Genomic DNA, 17,053 nt, shown 5'->3' on the forward strand with positions numbered 1-17,053 from the left:
GGCGCTTTTTAAAATGGAGCCGCGGCAGAGCCGCGGCTCCATTTTAAAAAGCGCCAGCGTTTTTTCGCAACCCGGGTAAACCTTCGTAACCCGGAAATAATTAATTAATTTTTTTTTTGTAACCCGGAAATTTCGTATCGCGGCGCGTTCGTATCCCGGGGTACCAGTGTATGGCTATTTCCGTCCTTTGTTTTGCTTTCATATGTTAAACGGGAAGAATCATAGAAACATAGAGTTGGAAGAGACCACAAGGGCCATCCAGTCCAACCCCATTCTGCCATGCAGGAACTCTCAATCAAAGCATCCCTAACAGATGGCCATCCAGCCTCTGATTAAAGACCTCCAAGGAAAGAGACTCCACTACACTCTGAGAGAGTGTGTTCCACTGTCCAACAGCCCTTACTGTTAGGTAGTTCCTCCTCATGTTGAGGTGGAATTTCTTTTCCTGCAGCTTGCATCTATTGCTCCGGGTCCTAGTCTCTGGAGCAGCAGAAAACAAGCTTGCTCCCTCCTCAATATGACATCCCTTCAAATATTTAAACAGGGCTATCGTATCTCCTCTTAACCTTCTTTTCTCCAGGCTAAACATCCCCAGCTCCTTAAGTCGTTCCTCATTGGACATGGTTTCCAGGCCCTTCACCATTTTGGTCACCCTCCTTTGGACACGCTCCAGCTTCTCAATGTCCTTTTTGAATTGTGGGGCCCAGAACTGGACGCAATATTCCGGGTGGGGCCTGACCAGAGCAGAATACGGTGACACTATTACTTCCCTTGATCTAGACACTATACGTCTATTGATGCAGCCTAAAATCGCATTGGCTTTTTCGCTGCCGCATCACACTGTTGGCTCATGTTCAATTTGTGGTCTACTTGGACTCCCAGATCCCTTTCACATGTATAAGTCTCTCGTTCAGCCAGGTGTCTCCCATCCCATATCTGTGCATTTCATTTCTCCGTGTTGTAAGTGCAGTACCTTACATTTCTCTGTGTTGAATTTCATTTTGTTAGCTTTGGCCCAACTTTCTAGTCTATTCAGGTCGTGTTGAATTTTGATCCTGTCCTCTGGAGTGTTAGCTATTCCTCCTAATTTGGTGTCGTCTGCAAATTTGATGAGTATGCCCCCAAATCTGTCATCATGCATTTGGTTTCATTGCACACCTAGAATCATCGTTTCCCTTTTAAACTGAAGTTCAGAAATAGCTGAATCTGGAAGCAAAATAGCTTTATGTTTCTAGAAAAGTAATAGTAACTTAAAGAGAAGAATTTCCAGGGGAGCGATTGTCTTTATGTATGTGTGGGTGCGCCTGTCAACTTATAGGCAACTCCATGAATTTCCTAAGGTTTTCATAAGCAAGGAATTGTCAGAGGTGGTTTTGCTAGTTCCTTCCTCTGAAATAGAGTTTACAGCACTTGGTATTCATTGACGGTCTCCAACCCAAGTACTAACCAGGGCTTAGCTTCCAAGATCAGATGGGATCTGGTGCCTTTAGGGTATTTAGGCCCTCATTATATTACTAACTTAAACTTAGATTCTACTCAGGCCTTGTATTCCTTTACCACTCTTTAACCACTTTTTAAAAAACCTTTCCCATTACAGTAGGCTCTCTGTTTTTGCAGGGTGATCCGTTCTGCGAAAACAGAGGCTTGCACATATTCAAGCTTCATAGGCGCAGGTGCGCACACCATAGGAAATAGCGGAGGCTGCCTCTCTGCGGATATTCAAGGGCGCGTATCTGAGATCCGCGAATTAGGAGGGGCGACTGTATATTGGACTCTTAATTTTTTATATATAAAGTGCATTGTTTGTTAAGCGCAGTTGCAGGAGATTCCTTGAATGCATCTGAGTCTGTGTAATGGATATCTTGTCTAAATGTGCCATGTTGCATGCTTTATAATCAGTGTCTTGGTCATGAGTGCCACAAGGGGGCATAATTAAATCTTTTGTGCCATCTTTATTTCTAACTATCTGTGCATCTTATTTTTTGATACCTGTCATCAGTATTTGACTGTGTTCAGAATAGGCCAGGGTTTGGAATAATTTCTTAAACAAAAAAGTAGCATGTTAGTTGCTTCTCATTACATAAGAGTAATATACTGCTAATACATTACTTTTTAAATCTTTTTATTATATGAAAGCACTCTGAATAATAACTTTACAGTAGTCAAAAATCTCTCAAATGATGTAGAAATAAAGGGGGAAAATGACAGTGCTACCAGCCTCTATGTGTTTGGTTTTCCCCCCAAAAGAAAGGCCATTATGCCCTTCATTCCTTCCCAAATGCAACTCATGACAGGTACTGCTAGTAGCATGTTACTTCCAAGTTCTGAAAAGCACTTCAGTCGTGTTCTGCTCAAACATAATGTTGCTTGTCAATATTTTTTTTTAGGAAAAATGGCCCAAAATCTGAAAATATCAGGGAGAAAAGATTTCCCACAGTTGAAAATAGGGGAATTGTGTCACTGCACATGTGGTTGATGCAATTTTGTTCTTGCTCCATTAGATGGCTCTGAAGCACCTTGTAAAAATAACTGCTCATACTTTGCTGTGAGGCTGGAGGAGAAGGAAAGGAAGCATTTAAGAATCTTTTTTAAAAAGGGTTAGCATGCCCTTTTCCTTATAAATAGAGCCTGGGCCCTATTTTGCTTTGCTTCAGCTGCCATTGTACTAGCTGTGCAGCTGTGGCAAACCCTATCCTGAAGAATATTTTAAAGGCTTCCTAATTCAGAGGGAAGGTTTTTCTTCAGACATACACACAAAACCACAAGTGTCTGGGTCATGATACTTAACATCAAATAGCTAGTCAAAGGACACATTTTTTAAAAGGCGCAAGTGTTGGATGAGTTTCAGAAATTTCCAGGGGTTTGTCTTTGCATGTCTGTTGCAGCAAAATAGTTTAAGTTTTATGCATGCCACATCCATGTGCAGTCAGTGTGTGTGTGTGTGCACTTGCATATGGGATGACGGAGAATTATAAACCAGTTAGTCAAAAAATTGTCACAAGACAACTACCCCCTGAGCATTTTTTTAAACTTACGATGCATGTATATCTTAAGCTCTATGGTTGTATTCCATGCATCTGAGGAAATGTCCACAGTATAATAAATCTGTTAGTTTTAAAGATACAACATGACTCTTTGATGAATAGTACAGTTTACAGTGCTTCCCAGATTAGGAATATTGATTTGCAGTTTCCTAGAGGATTTTGTGAATATAATGCTCCAGGACTCCCTCTCACATGTGAGTTCCCTGGTTTAGGCGCTTGCGTGTGTGTTAACAAGTGTAGACATTAGGATTAGCACAGATTCTGCTATGGTCTTCTTCTGTGGCTCTTAAGATCATTCTGGGGTACGAAGCTGTTCCATATGAATTTTTTTCATAGGGCTACAAGAATAGGGGATGCACGGACAGCATTTCTAAACTATATTCTTTACTAAATGTCCAGGAATCCTCTTCAAAGCCCACTCGCCATGGGCTTTGCCATCCACTTGGCAGTTCAATCAGACCAACTTGAAAACCCAAACATATTTATCCCATCCCCAGTATATCCTTGAGTATTCTATGATTCTATGATTATGAAAAAATTGTGAACAAAGGTCTTTGCATCATCCAGTAAGTGTGATTATCTTTGCAGTTACAAACATACAGATATTAACAAGCTAACATGTGAGGAGACACCGATGGAAATACCTGCAGAAACCACCAGCAAGCTGGATCTTATCTATTCTTACTCTGTGAAATTTGAAGTAAGTATGAAGAAGCTTGCAGCTGCAATTTCTTGAACTATTGTTAGAACTGTTAATGTTTACACGAGCAGTTCATATTTCCAGAGATAGACTTTTCTGTTTTTCATAATTAGTGATTCATTCTGTATGTTATCAAAGTACTCAGGTACAGCATCCACATATGGCAAAGACTGAGTGATTCCATTTGGAAGGGTGGTTTCATGACTTCAGGGTTTTGAGTTGTAAAATTTACAAGCAACTGCCAAGAACATGTAAACATCGGAGCAACTTTTAACATTTTCCCTAAAGGAAGAAGAAAAGTTCTTTGTCAACACCCAGTGAATGGGCAAGCCCTGCTGTTTCAATACCTATACCATTATTGAATTTGCATCTAGCTGCTGATTTTAATTTTAATTTTCTGCTTTGGTCTTTTCATGCAAACTCAACAGTTGTCATTGAATGGCTGATTGATAGCTGTGAAGTCGAAGGCTTTCATGGCCGTTATCCATGGTTTATGGTGGGTTTTTGGGCTATGTGGCCATGTTCTAGAAATTTTTCTTCCTGACGTTTCGCCAGCATCTGTGGCTGGCATCTTCAGAGAAAAAACCACAAAAAAACATGATTGACAGCTGTTTGGAGACAAATATTGGTTAAATATGACACAGCACGGACAACTGAAGAGAAGGCTCAGTACTTTGATTTCTGTATCCTCACCAGTTCTGATAGCAATGCTGAGACTAACCCCAAAGGGTGGCAATTAAAGTTACTTTATTGTGATGCACGACACCTGTTTTGCAACAAAGTCAGCAGAGCCCATTAGCTGACTTGGCCTACGCAGCTAGATAGCCACCATGTGCTAACAACTTTCCCTTTTTTCTTCCAAATGAAATTTGACTTGAACCTATGACCTGGGAGTGAAAAGTTCTGTATCTTGTTACTTTTCCCAGGGGTCGGTCATTCAGTCCTTTTAATTTGACGGTATAAATTGCTGCCTGTCAATATCTGTCTTTTCAGGGTCCTCCTGCCCCACAATATCTTTTCTAAAACATGGGTTGGTAATCAGTTAATTCAATAACCACAAGATGGCTGTGGGGTGTAGTTACTTTTACAGAGCCGAATTAATCAGCCTAAACCAATGGCCCTAATGTGTGCACTGAAGTCTGTATGCAAAGGTGCTGCTCCTCCATTTTCAGTGGGTCAGGAAATTCTCAGTTCATCTCCACTGAGCATTCCCCATGGTAGAAGAGAACATGACTATCTCTTAGTGTGTGGAAGCTATATGTAAATAAAATTCCTACAAGCTGACTTCTTCAGGCTTCCATCAAGAAGGCATGAGATGGCACAGAACTGTGTTCCGGTTTGGTAAACTAAAATTGAATGTGGCCCAAGGAGATTGTGTGACGTGAAAAACACATCCGCACATGGCTATTGCAGATACAGCCACAAGAATCAGATTTGTATGACAACTTGTCTTTTTGGTTCAGCTCCTATTTCTTTTATGTGCAGGAGAACAACAATATTAAGTGGGCCTCAAGGTGGGACTACATCTTGGAATCCATGCCTCATACCAACATTCAGTGGTTCAGGTGAGAGATGAAAGAAATAGCTTGCAGCAAAACTTGAAGGGTCTTATTTTAAGCATCTTTATTTTGGCAATTTTTGCTTCTATTGTGGTTAAAAAGAAGATGAGTTTCTGGCTAGTGAAACTGTTGGTTTAGTCTGTGGAGTAACATTCCTGAGTGTTACTTCTCTTGGGAGCAGCTAAGAATATTGTGTTCTGCCCAGAGAATGTGCCTTCTGAAGAAAAGCAATCTCCATATTTTACTTTCATCATTTTGTTTTGGAGCATTTCCAGGATGTTACAGTTGATCAGCTTTTTCTTCTTTTTTCAAAAAAATACACGCTGTCACATTGCATACTTTAGAGCTTTATCTCTGTCTGAAGCCATTGTTTACTGCTAAGGGAAAATACAGCGAATGTAGATTGATCCCCCCCCTCCGATTTGTTAAAAAGTAAAGGGGAAATCTCTTGCCTGTCTATACTGTATGCAGATCTTTCATCCTTAATGCCAAACTGTGGTTTGAAAACCTGGTCCATGGTTTCTTGATTTGTTGTACTCAACCCTGTTTGACAACTTGTGAGTGGCAAATGGCCACAGAAACTGAATAGTTCAGATTTCAGGATTCTGGATAAGGGAGGCTCAACTTGTGTTTTCCTTTCCATATCGAAACATCATGTTGTGAATTTTTGTTCAGTTAAATATCCAAATGATTATTGAATCCTGTTATTCTGAAGATTCCAGCCTTTGCCATGTTGCCGCTTTTGCCAGTGATCTCTTGCCCTGTACTTGAGCTTTTCCTTTTCCTTGGTGTAAACTTCAGAACTGTGTTGGGTCCTGGGGTGTGTTGTTTTGTCGTTGGTTTGAAATCCTCAAATTTCTCTTTATTTGTAGCATAATGAATTCCCTTGTGATTGTTCTCTTCTTGTCTGGAATGGTGGCCATGATTCTTCTGAGGACCCTGCATAAAGATATTGCAAGATACAACCAGATTGATTCTTCCGTAAGTAAAACAAAGCTTCTATAAACCCTCCTAAAACTGAGAGGACAAAGCTATTAAATAGGTATTGTGAATCCAATGAGAGAGGGACAGTGAACATGTAAACTCCTGTAAATATTGGAGCTCAGTATAGCAGTTTAGTGTAAAGTGGAAACCAGTGCATTCTTGCTTTCGTGGGGGGGTCTCACTTCTTGCCTTTAGGGTTTCCTGTGATGGCCATAGAAATCATTTAGTGATTTCCAAGGTTTTTTTTAAATAGGATTTTTCCTGTCCTGAAAGATTGAAATGCATCTCTCTCTCTCTCTCTCTCTCTCTCTCTCTCTCTTTCGTGTGCAGTAAGTGCTTTAAGCAAAAAATATGCTGGTATTTTTAATTTTGCTCTTTTACTTTTGGTCCCCAAGAATTTCTCTGAAGGCCTTTGAGTTGAAGGAAATCTGCACTTTGGCTTCTTATTTTATTCAGGCTGTGGAGATAATGTTATTCGGAGAGCAGGCAGCGAAATATTCCACCTTGCTCAGCAATTGTTTGTGCCTTCCTTGAGATGCTTTGAGTACAATACTTCTCAACATTTTACTTTGTGGATCTTTCTTCTTGCATTTCTCCAAGAAGCTACAGGTGGTCTGTGGGGCAAACAAGCCCCCCTTGTCTGCCTTAGTGAAGAGCTCTTAAAACTTTGGCCAAATATATCATATTTGCTTAGCTAATTAAAACAAAAGTCTGCAAAATACAGACTTTCCATCAGCTGTCATTTGGAAGTAATGAACAGGCTTTACAAAAATCCTGCTTCCCCAAGGTGAGGAGTGCCTTGTTTCATATGAAACAAATCAAGGGCTCAGCAATCGTGGCTTGCTTGGGTAATTTGAATCTCCTCCACCCCCAGCTTTCCAGGCAGAGAGGTCTGAGTCAGATAGTTGCAGGGTATTTTCAGTTGATTTGAAATCTAAACTCAAAAATTAGCCTACATTGGCATTCAAAGGGAAAAAGGAAGGAATTGTTCATTTTTTCAGCTTATTGGTTGTTGTGTGTAATCAACTAAACCTTGAAAATATTCACTCTATATATACAGTGATGTAGTAAAATGGTGCCGCTTGTATAAAATGACAAAGGAAAAGGGATTTTTTTCCAAAAAATATATTTTCAAGTTGTGAATGGCTGAATCCATGGATGCCGAATCCTTGGATACGAAGGGCAGACTCTACTTTATTTCACTGGGTTTACTGTAATGGAAAAATGACTATTGTGAGGAGAAACCAGGAAGACATCTGATGCAGCCTGGGCCTTAATTTGTCAAGCAGGTTTTTCTTTCTTTGAATGTCAGGTTTGAAATGGCCTTGTTTGGCAGTAGACATTCAAGGTAGATAAATGTGTTAAGTGCTTTTGGTGCCGTTTAAATTAAACATTGTTTAATATCAATTAACATTGCAGTACTTTAGCTGTAAGTATGTTAATGTTTGTTTTGCCTTCGTTTCTTAATATATCTGCGTCTTCCAGCCCCTGCCCCCAACCAGCAGTCCATTAGGGGGTTGTAAAATCAGTGAGTAATGAAGCTGATGAAATTAGTCTCTTTTAGAAACAAAAGCAGAAAGATACTCAGGCTAGGAAAGTGAATTTCTTGTCTGGCTCGTACTAATTTGCTGGTGCTTGATGTATGTCTAATAAAGATGTTATTGCAGGAGGATGCCCAGGAGGAGTTTGGGTGGAAGCTGGTCCATGGAGATGTGTTCCGGCCTCCCAGGAAGGGCATGCTTCTCTCTGTCTTCTTGGGCCAAGGGACACAGATTTTCATAATGACTTTTATCACTTTGTGTAAGTACCAGAAGATGGCCTAAAATTGTTCCTTATGTAGTGCCAGCTGCATGTAAGCAAAAAGTGAGAGATCTGTGCCTCAAGCAGATTTTAGTCTGTGGTTTGACACTGGGGAGGATGGAGAGGAAGAGAGGAAAGAGGCAATTGTAACATGAAGTGAGTGTGAGTCAAATATAAAACTGAAGGGTAAAAAGGTTTCATGGTAATTTGATATGGGACTTTGCAGAACCAGCATAATTGCTATTTCCCTTTAGAAATGTAGTGGTAATGAGAATACAGTGGCCCAAGCCAATATTACTCTGTCGGAAATTAATACTTCTAGGAGCCAGGATGCCAAAGCTTCTTCCCATACAGTGTGCTGGGTTATGCGTGTGCCACTGCTTGTTTTTTGCCAGCCTTGTGCATAACAGCCCCCTTAATATAAACGTGGTGACTGTTGTTCAGTCCCAGCTGGGCGCCTGGTGGCAGCAGCAGATGGTACCATCAGGAAAGGGAAATTATTTGACATGATACAATTGCAGGGCATCACCAGCCAGTGTTCTGTTGGTGCATAATCCTCAGGTATGCAAAAAATGCTGTTAGTTTATCATGTTGTCTGGCAATGGGAAGCTTCCATTCACTGGTTTGTTCCTTTCCAATAAACCAGGGAAAGAACCCGGGGTTTATTTTTGGCTTCTTTCTTGGGCTTGGGAGGGATCAAACCTGAGTATGGCCTGCTGCCAAACAACATAAATCCATTACGCCATAAAGTTCCGTGGGACTGATCAGGTAGCATATACTAGCATGCTGCTTATTCATGACAAGCCAGGCTTTCTGTGGTAGCCTGCCCTACTATCTAATGTGGAAGAACTCACTTTGTAAGCTTTCATCCTACAACTGTGTGTGACAGAACTCAGCAGCCATAAGACTGGGCAAGAGCTTAGAAGGATATCCTGATGTGTGAGAAGGGGTATAGTTCAGTGATACCACACACTTATGCAAAAGGTCCCAGGTTCAACCCTTGCTTTGGGAAAGACCTTTTCATTTCCATTCCATGTAAGTACTGTAATCATGTAGCAAGTAATCAAATACATGGAGCTCCAAGTCTTACTCAACATAAGGTGTCTAGATGGAGTTTCTGTGGAAAAGAACACACATTTGTGGAACCTTGCTCTGATGAAGGTTCTGTTCTCAGTGCCTCTGTGTTTATGCTCACATTTTCAGTTCTTGCCTGCCTTGGGTTCCTTTCGCCAGCCAACAGAGGAGCCCTGATGACCTGCGCAGTTGTGCTCTGGGTCTTGCTGGGGACCCCAGCAGGCTATGTATCTGCTCGAATGTACAAAAGTAAGTACAGTCTTTGTGTAAGGGGCTGGGGCCTGCTTGTGAGGACTGGAACTGCAAGAGTCATACTGCAAATGGAGAGCCATGTGCAGTTAATGGTTGAGATTAGAGCAAGATTAAAAGTAGCAAACTCATGGAAAAATTTAAAAGATTTCTCTATGCAAAGATGACTAGATAGAGTGTGGTCAGTAGTGTTATCAGAAGAGATAATGTATAAAGACAGAGTAACAGAAGGAGGAATTAATGAAGATATACTTGAAGAAATTTAGAGGTCATTTATTCTTAGTATTACCAATGCAAACTCTGGATTTAAACCAGTTGGAAAGTGTGTTTTGAGCAAATAGACTATATATGATGGTATCATGATCAGAACTGATATTAATTGTCCTGTTAATTCTAAATGTGTTAAAATACAGTAATTGTCTTCCTCCTTGTTTTCAGCATTTAGAGGTGAAAAATGGAAGACAAATGTACTACTGACAGCTCTGCTGTGCCCTGGGTTAGTATTCCTGCTTCTTTTCTTCATTGGTGTGCCTGAAAATGCACAAAGGCTTATGTTGGTTATCAAAATTAACTGACAGTTCTTTTAATTATAATTGTGCAGGTTCTCTTGATTTCCAGATGCTTAAATGCAAGTAGCTGTGAGCTGGATTATTATGTTTGAGTCTGCATCTGTTGCTTCTTTTTCTTTTTTCTTTCTTTTTTTAAAAAAATCCTTTCTTGTCTTTACAACTCAATCTTCAGGAAAGCTTAAGTAGTTTAACTGTAGTATGCTTGGTGTGGAAGTCATGCTTAACTGTGGTTAATACAAACTATGGTTTCCAAATCCTCTTCAAACGGTATTGTCACATCTAGGCTTTGGCCAGTTGTTAATGATGTTTTAAAGAGAGCATCATTAAGATATAAAAACATCAGAGTATGCAGGATTAGAACACAGCTCGCTGTTGTTCCATATTTTTCCCCCACATGGTGGCCATGTGGCCAATATGAAGATTAGAAAAGCAGGATGTGTGCATCCTTGGTTTTCCATTCATTAGCTAGTGATATAAAGAGGTATACTTCCTCTAACACTAGAGGTGATATATAGCCATCCAACTACCAGCCATTGATGGCCCTAATCACTATCAATTTCTTAAATCCCCTTCAAAGCCATCCAGGTGGTCCTCTGTCACTGGATCTTATGGCAGAGAATTGCAGCATTATATGTAAATGTAATTCTTAACCATAAATTGAGGAAAATGGATGGTACTTATTATGCCTGCACTGAGCTAATGAGTTTTCCTTTTCTGAGGTCAAGTGGTCAGCTCAGATCTTCTTGCTTCACACAATATTTGCTTAAGGTACAACCAAGTGGGATGTTTTCCTGCACAGAGCCTTAGTGCAGTGAACACAAGTAGGGTAAGGCTGTGATTGTGCAAACAGTTGTTCATTGTTGCTTTAATTTTCACTGGGGCTAGTTTAGGGAAATCATTCACTGAGTTGAGTGTTCTCCTTGATTTTCTTGAGTCCAAGAGGGAAGGGGCACTTATTGTACTCTCCCTTCCCGATTTTTGTGGTGCTTGAGGGAAAGTGGGCAAAAGATCTCGGTATGTGTCTTCTCACACCAGTATAGTCCTGTTGCATTCTTTTCTCTACATGTTGACTGCATCAGACTGCCGAAGTTCTTTCTGTAAAGGGGCCTGCCTATTGAAACAAAAGAAACTGAGTGAGACAGTTCAAAAGATTATAGAGAAGTGGGGGGAATGTCTTCAGCCTTCTGCAGACATAACTCTTAACCATAGTTAGTTGGAAGCCAGGATCTGATACTGTCGTTAGAAGCCCATTTGCAAACCTTGTTATGTGTTATTCTTGGATAAGTACAGTCAGTCCTCCTTATCCACGGATTTTTTATCCACGGATTCAAGCATCAACGGCTTGAAAATAATCCAAAAAGTATAAATTCAAAATAGCAAACCTTGATTTTTCATTATATATAAGGGATACCATTTTACTATGCTATTGTATTTAATAAGACTTGAACATCCATGGATTTCATTATCCATGGGGGGTCCTGGAACCAAACCCCAGTGGATAACAAGGGTCCACTGTATTACGTCTGTTTCGCGAATACCACCGTTAAGGCTATTTCCTTATTTCCTCTGGTGTCTCTTTGTATTTAGCAACGACAATAACAACAAAAAATCAATAGACAGTCGATTTGTGCGGATTAGTCTTAGATAATTGGTGGGAGGGGATGGGTATGAAATAGCCACCATTTTTTGTCCAGTCTAGAAAGCTGCTTCCTGCTGTCATTTAGATGCTATCTTGGTAGAGCCCCCAAAATGGCAAAAACACCATGCTGATAGCTTAAATTCCAGGATATAAATTCCATTTCACAGAAGTAGAATGATTGCCTGGCGTGGGTGGCGGGTGGGGGAGAACACAAAATAGGAACAGATGTCTTGATTATGCCATGCTAGTTCAGCACATTTGCATAATGCCATAAACAGCCTGAGGCAATTACATACTCTGTGGATTGATTTTTGAGAATTTGTAGATGGACAAGATTTTTCTTCCTCCTCCCTCTATGGAAGGATTAAGGAGAGACATGCCTTCCTTGTCAAAATGTATAAGTTGATCTTTATCTATATTTAAGTGTCTTTGCACGTGAAAAGTTATTGGTTTGCGAGCTATTTCGCTGGAAATGGGATGGCATTAGTGTGTTAAATGGCCTTCCTGAAACTCTTTTGTTTTGTTTTTGTTTTGTGCTGCTTTTTTGGACGAGAAGAAAGACAGTTTTATAAGGCGTTAATGGAATTGGCTGTCTCTTCCCTTTTGGTCCAATATTGCATATAACAGAGCCGCTTTTCTGTGAGAGGATTGCAAATTTGGCTGTGAGAATGCTTGCGTAATGAGTCCCAGGCTGCTGAGCATTTCCCTGACCCTTCCGGAAGCCAACTGATGTGCAGCTGACGGTCCTTCTGTTCACTGGATAGGGATGGGTTCAGCTGCTAGGCAATTCTGCGTAGATAGATGCCCTGTAGTGAAACTGCAGCTTCATCAGAATATAGGCTTTGTTAGTCAAAGGTGTTTATATGTTGAAGCCCTGGGTGGGGGTTTTTGGACAGAAAATGCAATCCACCCCAATATAGCCATTTTATCTGCGCATATTGATTAGAAGAAGGCTGCTACTATTAAAAATATTGCCTATCCAGTCTAGAGATGTAAACTTTCCCTGAATATTGAAGCAGTGAGGAGGAGGATCCATTTTCTTGCACAGGGAAGCATACTTGCTCTGATCTTCTAATAGCTGCAGTTGGGTTAACAGGAAGGAGGTTGACTTTTCAAATAAGCTTTGTCCAAAGTTGGAAAATGGTGGTTGGAGTAAATTTGTGGTGATCATGATCCCTTTGCCAGTATTGCACAAGCATCACATAGTCTGATCTTCAAAGTTTTAACAAGATTCCACAGGCTGAATCCCAACAAATTAGGGGAAGCATGTTCACCCCAAACCTTGTTTGAACTAGCCTTATGTCATTTTTTGTTTCCCTAGAATTGTATTTGCTGACTTTTTCATTATGAACCTTATCCTATGGGTGAAGGGATCATCCGCAGCTATCCCTTTTGGAACGCTGGTTGCGATCTTGGCCATGTGGTTTGGAATATCTGTCCCGCTGACCTTTGTTGGTGCATACTTTGGATTTAAGGAGAAGGTAGGATGTAAATATAATTTAGCAGGTTTTTTTAAATATGACATTTATTAATTTTATCTGCATACTTGCATTGCACCTATATTGTTGGTCTCAGGATGGTCTACAGATAATTTAACAGCTTAAAACCTTTAAAACCTTTAAGGCAATGAAAATAATGGTCTAAAATGATATTAATCAATTTAAGAGATAAAGACAGATAAAACAGTTTAAAACCATGTGCATTTTTTTGCGGGGGGGATTTGTCTCCAAGGGCTTTAATGAAAAGCTGTGTGGGCGTTTTGGCATCATAGTTGGGCTTCCATAGTTGAGTATGCCCTGAAGAGAAGCATCGTATTCTGCCTCTTTTAAAAATATAGTTTGTTTTCTAAGCTCAAAATGTCCATAGGCTTGGATCCAAAGAACTATGAATGGAAGGAGAAAATATCTTAGGTGGTATTCTTCAAATGTTCATCCAAGAAGGGGTACAAGACCTCTCACAGTATAACACCACCATATATTGTGGATTGCAATACAGCATGAGAAATGTATGAATAGAAGGATTTCAGACTGTCTCAAATGAACTTAAGAGAGCCATAAAAAGAGATTGAAAGAAACTTGTGGAATGGAGAAACTAGGGGCTCCTTTTTCATGCGGAATTCTTCCACTTGTCAGGACTAGATCTTCTGGTGCATTGATGCCACTGACATTTGTGGAAATGCTTTTGGTCTTATTATGCAGTGTTCACACCTAGATCCCCCAGTTTACTGCTTGGTTGTTTACTTAACATGCATTTCTCTAGTTAATTGTGCTTATTTTTCTCTCTCTAGCCTATTGAACACCCAGTCCGTACAAACCAGATTCCACGTCAGATCCCAGAACAGTCCTTTTTCACAAAGCCTTTGCCTGGTATCATAATGGGTGGCATCCTACCGTTTGGGTGTATCTTTATCCAGCTCTTTTTCATTTTAAACAGCATTTGGTGAGTGGTATAAACTCAACACTAGCTAGACCATCCAGCTGTCAGGGATGATGGCAAGTGCAATTCAACAACAACTGGAATCCAGAGGTTCTCCATTCTTGGATTAAATGCTTCTGTGTGTGAGCTCAATGCATTTATTCATGAAGGGAGTTATCTGCTGTCTCTCCCCCTCCCATGATTTACTTTTTTCTGGAGTCCTTAAAATTTGTTTATCAACTTGCCAACTGTTTCAAGTGACTTTATTTTAAAAAAGAAAAGAAAAAGAAAGGGAAATATCCTGCTATTCTTCTGCCTTGGATGTGGCTGGCTCATTCAGTTGTTCTCAGCATATGGCCTTCAGGAGAGGTTAGATGAGGCACTGCTGTGGACCCAGCCTCTTATAGACCATGCAGAGAACTGTGATTTATTCAGAAGCAAGGGAAAGAAGGATGGGCTCCTGTGAGTAGACAGATGCCCTGGCTAAAATAAGCCAAGTTGACAAGGCTGAGAATAAAAGATTATGGGTTTGCAAAATGCAAGTCTAATAAATGAACATTAAATATGGAATGAAGTATGGGATATTACCAAATTTGGGGGTGGACGGGCAATTACTCTACCAGCTAGAATTTTAGTTAGCTATCATTGTGATGTTAAAAGAAGTAAGAGGGCTTGATCATGCCTTGCCTTGACCCAGCTGCATTCTTTTTATTCCAGGTCCCACCAAATGTACTACATGTTTGGATTCTTGTTCTTAGTCTTCATCATACTTTTGATTACGTGTTCAGAGGCAACGGTCTTGCTGTGCTATTTTCATCTGTGTGCTGAGGTAAACAGATGGGTTTCTTGGTTGCCAAGGCTCATGTGTTGCTGGATGGGGTTGGCCACCAGCCGGTAGCTTAGGAGGGGGTCACATCTGCAAGATGCTGGTCCTTCAGTACTGGGTTGCATCAGAAGGATTCATAGAATCATTGCTGCCAGCTGTGCAGAGACCTCCCCAATTGGAAAGAAAGCGAGTGATGCTATGCCTGGAAACGCAGGACTCCTTTCCATGTAAATTTTGATTATGAGCGATGGTTTGTGAGCGGTGGTAATAGAATGCACTGCTGCAGGGTGGCAGAAGGCCAAGATGCTAAAGGGAAGAAAAATGGAGAGTGCTTTTTTTCTTTTCCCATCATAACAGTTTTCCATGCCAACTCAGCCTTCCTAGTGTACCATCAAGGCGGAATTGCCTCTGCGTACCAGCTGGGGCCAGTGTGGTGTAGAGGTTTGAGCACTGGACTACAACTCTAGAGAACAGGGTTTGAATCCTTCCTCAGCCATGGAAACCTGACCATGGACAAGTGCGGATTTGAACCCTGGCCTCCAGAGTCATAATCCAACACTCAGACCACTACACCACGCTGTATGCAGATCATCTTAGTGTATTGGTCATAGAAAGGGGAGTTAATCCATCTCGTTATCCAGCTCACTATTTTGCATTTAGGTCTATTTGGTGGACTTTGGCATTCTGGTAAAAAAAAAAATAAATTAAAAAAGCAAAAGTTGATCCTGTAAGCCTGAACTTTTCCCTGTTCTGTTGTAAAAGATTTGTTCTGTGTTGCTGAATGTATATTTTGCCTTTCAACTTCTCTTGATTTTGTTTCTAGGATTATCACTGGTGGTGGAGATCATTCTTGACCAGCAGCTTCACAGCAGTTTATCTCTTCATCTACGCAGTTCATTATTTCTGCTCAAAGCTCCAAATTACAGGGACTGCCAGCACTATTTTATACTTTGGGTACACAATGATCATGGTCTTGATTTTCTTCCTTTTCACTGGTGAGTCAGTTTCTCATATATTTCAGGGAAGCTGGGAGATCTTTGGTATATACATTTGTGAATTGCTTTTCCAGTAATAACTGTGCCAGATGTTGGTCTATGCCAGTATTCTGCCTTGGGTGAAGAAGAGCGATTCTTACTCTGTCTACCTAAGGTCCTTTTAACTAGAAACACCATATATTGAACTTGAGACCTTGTGCATGCAAGGGCTGTTCCTTCCTTGTTCCAAATATTTTATAGTCCAGTTAATTTCCATCATGGCAGAATATGGGATTAGAGAATATTGATCCGTGGAATTCCTACATCTACTGTAGTTTTCCAGTTCATTTCCCTGGAGGATGTATTTTTATTTCCAATCTAAACTGGGGACTTTTAAAGCCCAAGTGGATTTAGACAGGTGAGCCAGAAGCAAATAATTTACATACCCTCTTAAAACAGATGGGTTTTCGAGGTATTTCTCTGGCAGGATTACACCAAATCATAGTCTGGAAAAGGAATGTAGAACATAAGCTTTCACTGCTTGACTGAAGAATCAGCATGAACCTCACTTAAATATATGGTCTCTGATTTATTCATTTTAATTATTTTTGATCACTTATATGTTGCCTCTGGTTTTAAATCTAAGCATAAAACTTAAGAATTTTAATGTTTTGTGCAATAAAAACAAAACATTAAAATGGGAAGATAAGAAAAGATAAAACCCATTCAGAACAACTGAGTGAAAACCAGTGGTTGCTAGTCATTATGTTAGTGACTAGGAAAATAGCTTAGTCTTCCAGTGATGTGGAAATATCCATCACTGACAACCTGCCTGATTTTGGAGAACACAACAGAGTCCTGCACCAAATGAGCCTCACTAGTCCATGGTACAGTAAATACACCCCCCTTCCCCAAAAAGTCATAAAAGACTAGAGTGTTTCTATATAGGAGAAGGTAGGCTCTTAGTGTACTCATGTAAAACCAATGGAGCATGTACATCTCATGTTAAGAGGAGACAAATAGCAGAAGCACATGGTACAGTACTATTGGAAACAGGGAGGAACATTCCACTGCACTGATTCTTGAGACAGTCTGCTTTTTTGGTGCATATATTATGTGCAAAAACACTTTTTGTGTTTCGTGTTGATCCGGGAATCAAAAGAACATTAGCCTGGGATAGTTGTCTCGTTTCCCCTTAGCTTAACCTAGCATTCATACTG

The 17,053-nt window shown here is 40.4% G+C and overlaps 1 protein-coding gene across 1 annotated transcript in view; it reads left to right on the forward strand.

Moving 5' to 3' along the window:
• LOC121936682 (transmembrane 9 superfamily member 2-like) overlaps positions 1 to 17,053 on the forward strand; it is a 43,420-nt gene that overhangs the window by 16,599 nt on the left and 9,768 nt on the right. The window contains exons 7-16 of the mRNA XM_042479145.1: positions 3,633 to 3,744; positions 5,230 to 5,309; positions 6,176 to 6,284; positions 7,955 to 8,087; positions 9,291 to 9,410; positions 9,849 to 9,906; positions 12,940 to 13,099; positions 13,906 to 14,057; positions 14,751 to 14,862; positions 15,683 to 15,854. Of these exons, the coding sequence (XP_042335079.1) occupies positions 3,633 to 3,744; positions 5,230 to 5,309; positions 6,176 to 6,284; positions 7,955 to 8,087; positions 9,291 to 9,410; positions 9,849 to 9,906; positions 12,940 to 13,099; positions 13,906 to 14,057; positions 14,751 to 14,862; positions 15,683 to 15,854 (1,208 nt within the window). The remainder of the gene's footprint in view (positions 1 to 3,632; positions 3,745 to 5,229; positions 5,310 to 6,175; positions 6,285 to 7,954; positions 8,088 to 9,290; positions 9,411 to 9,848; positions 9,907 to 12,939; positions 13,100 to 13,905; positions 14,058 to 14,750; positions 14,863 to 15,682; positions 15,855 to 17,053) is intronic.

This window comes from Sceloporus undulatus, chromosome 7 (genome assembly GCF_019175285.1).
Source record: "Sceloporus undulatus isolate JIND9_A2432 ecotype Alabama chromosome 7, SceUnd_v1.1, whole genome shotgun sequence".
Lineage (NCBI taxonomy): Eukaryota > Metazoa > Chordata > Lepidosauria > Squamata > Phrynosomatidae > Sceloporus > Sceloporus undulatus.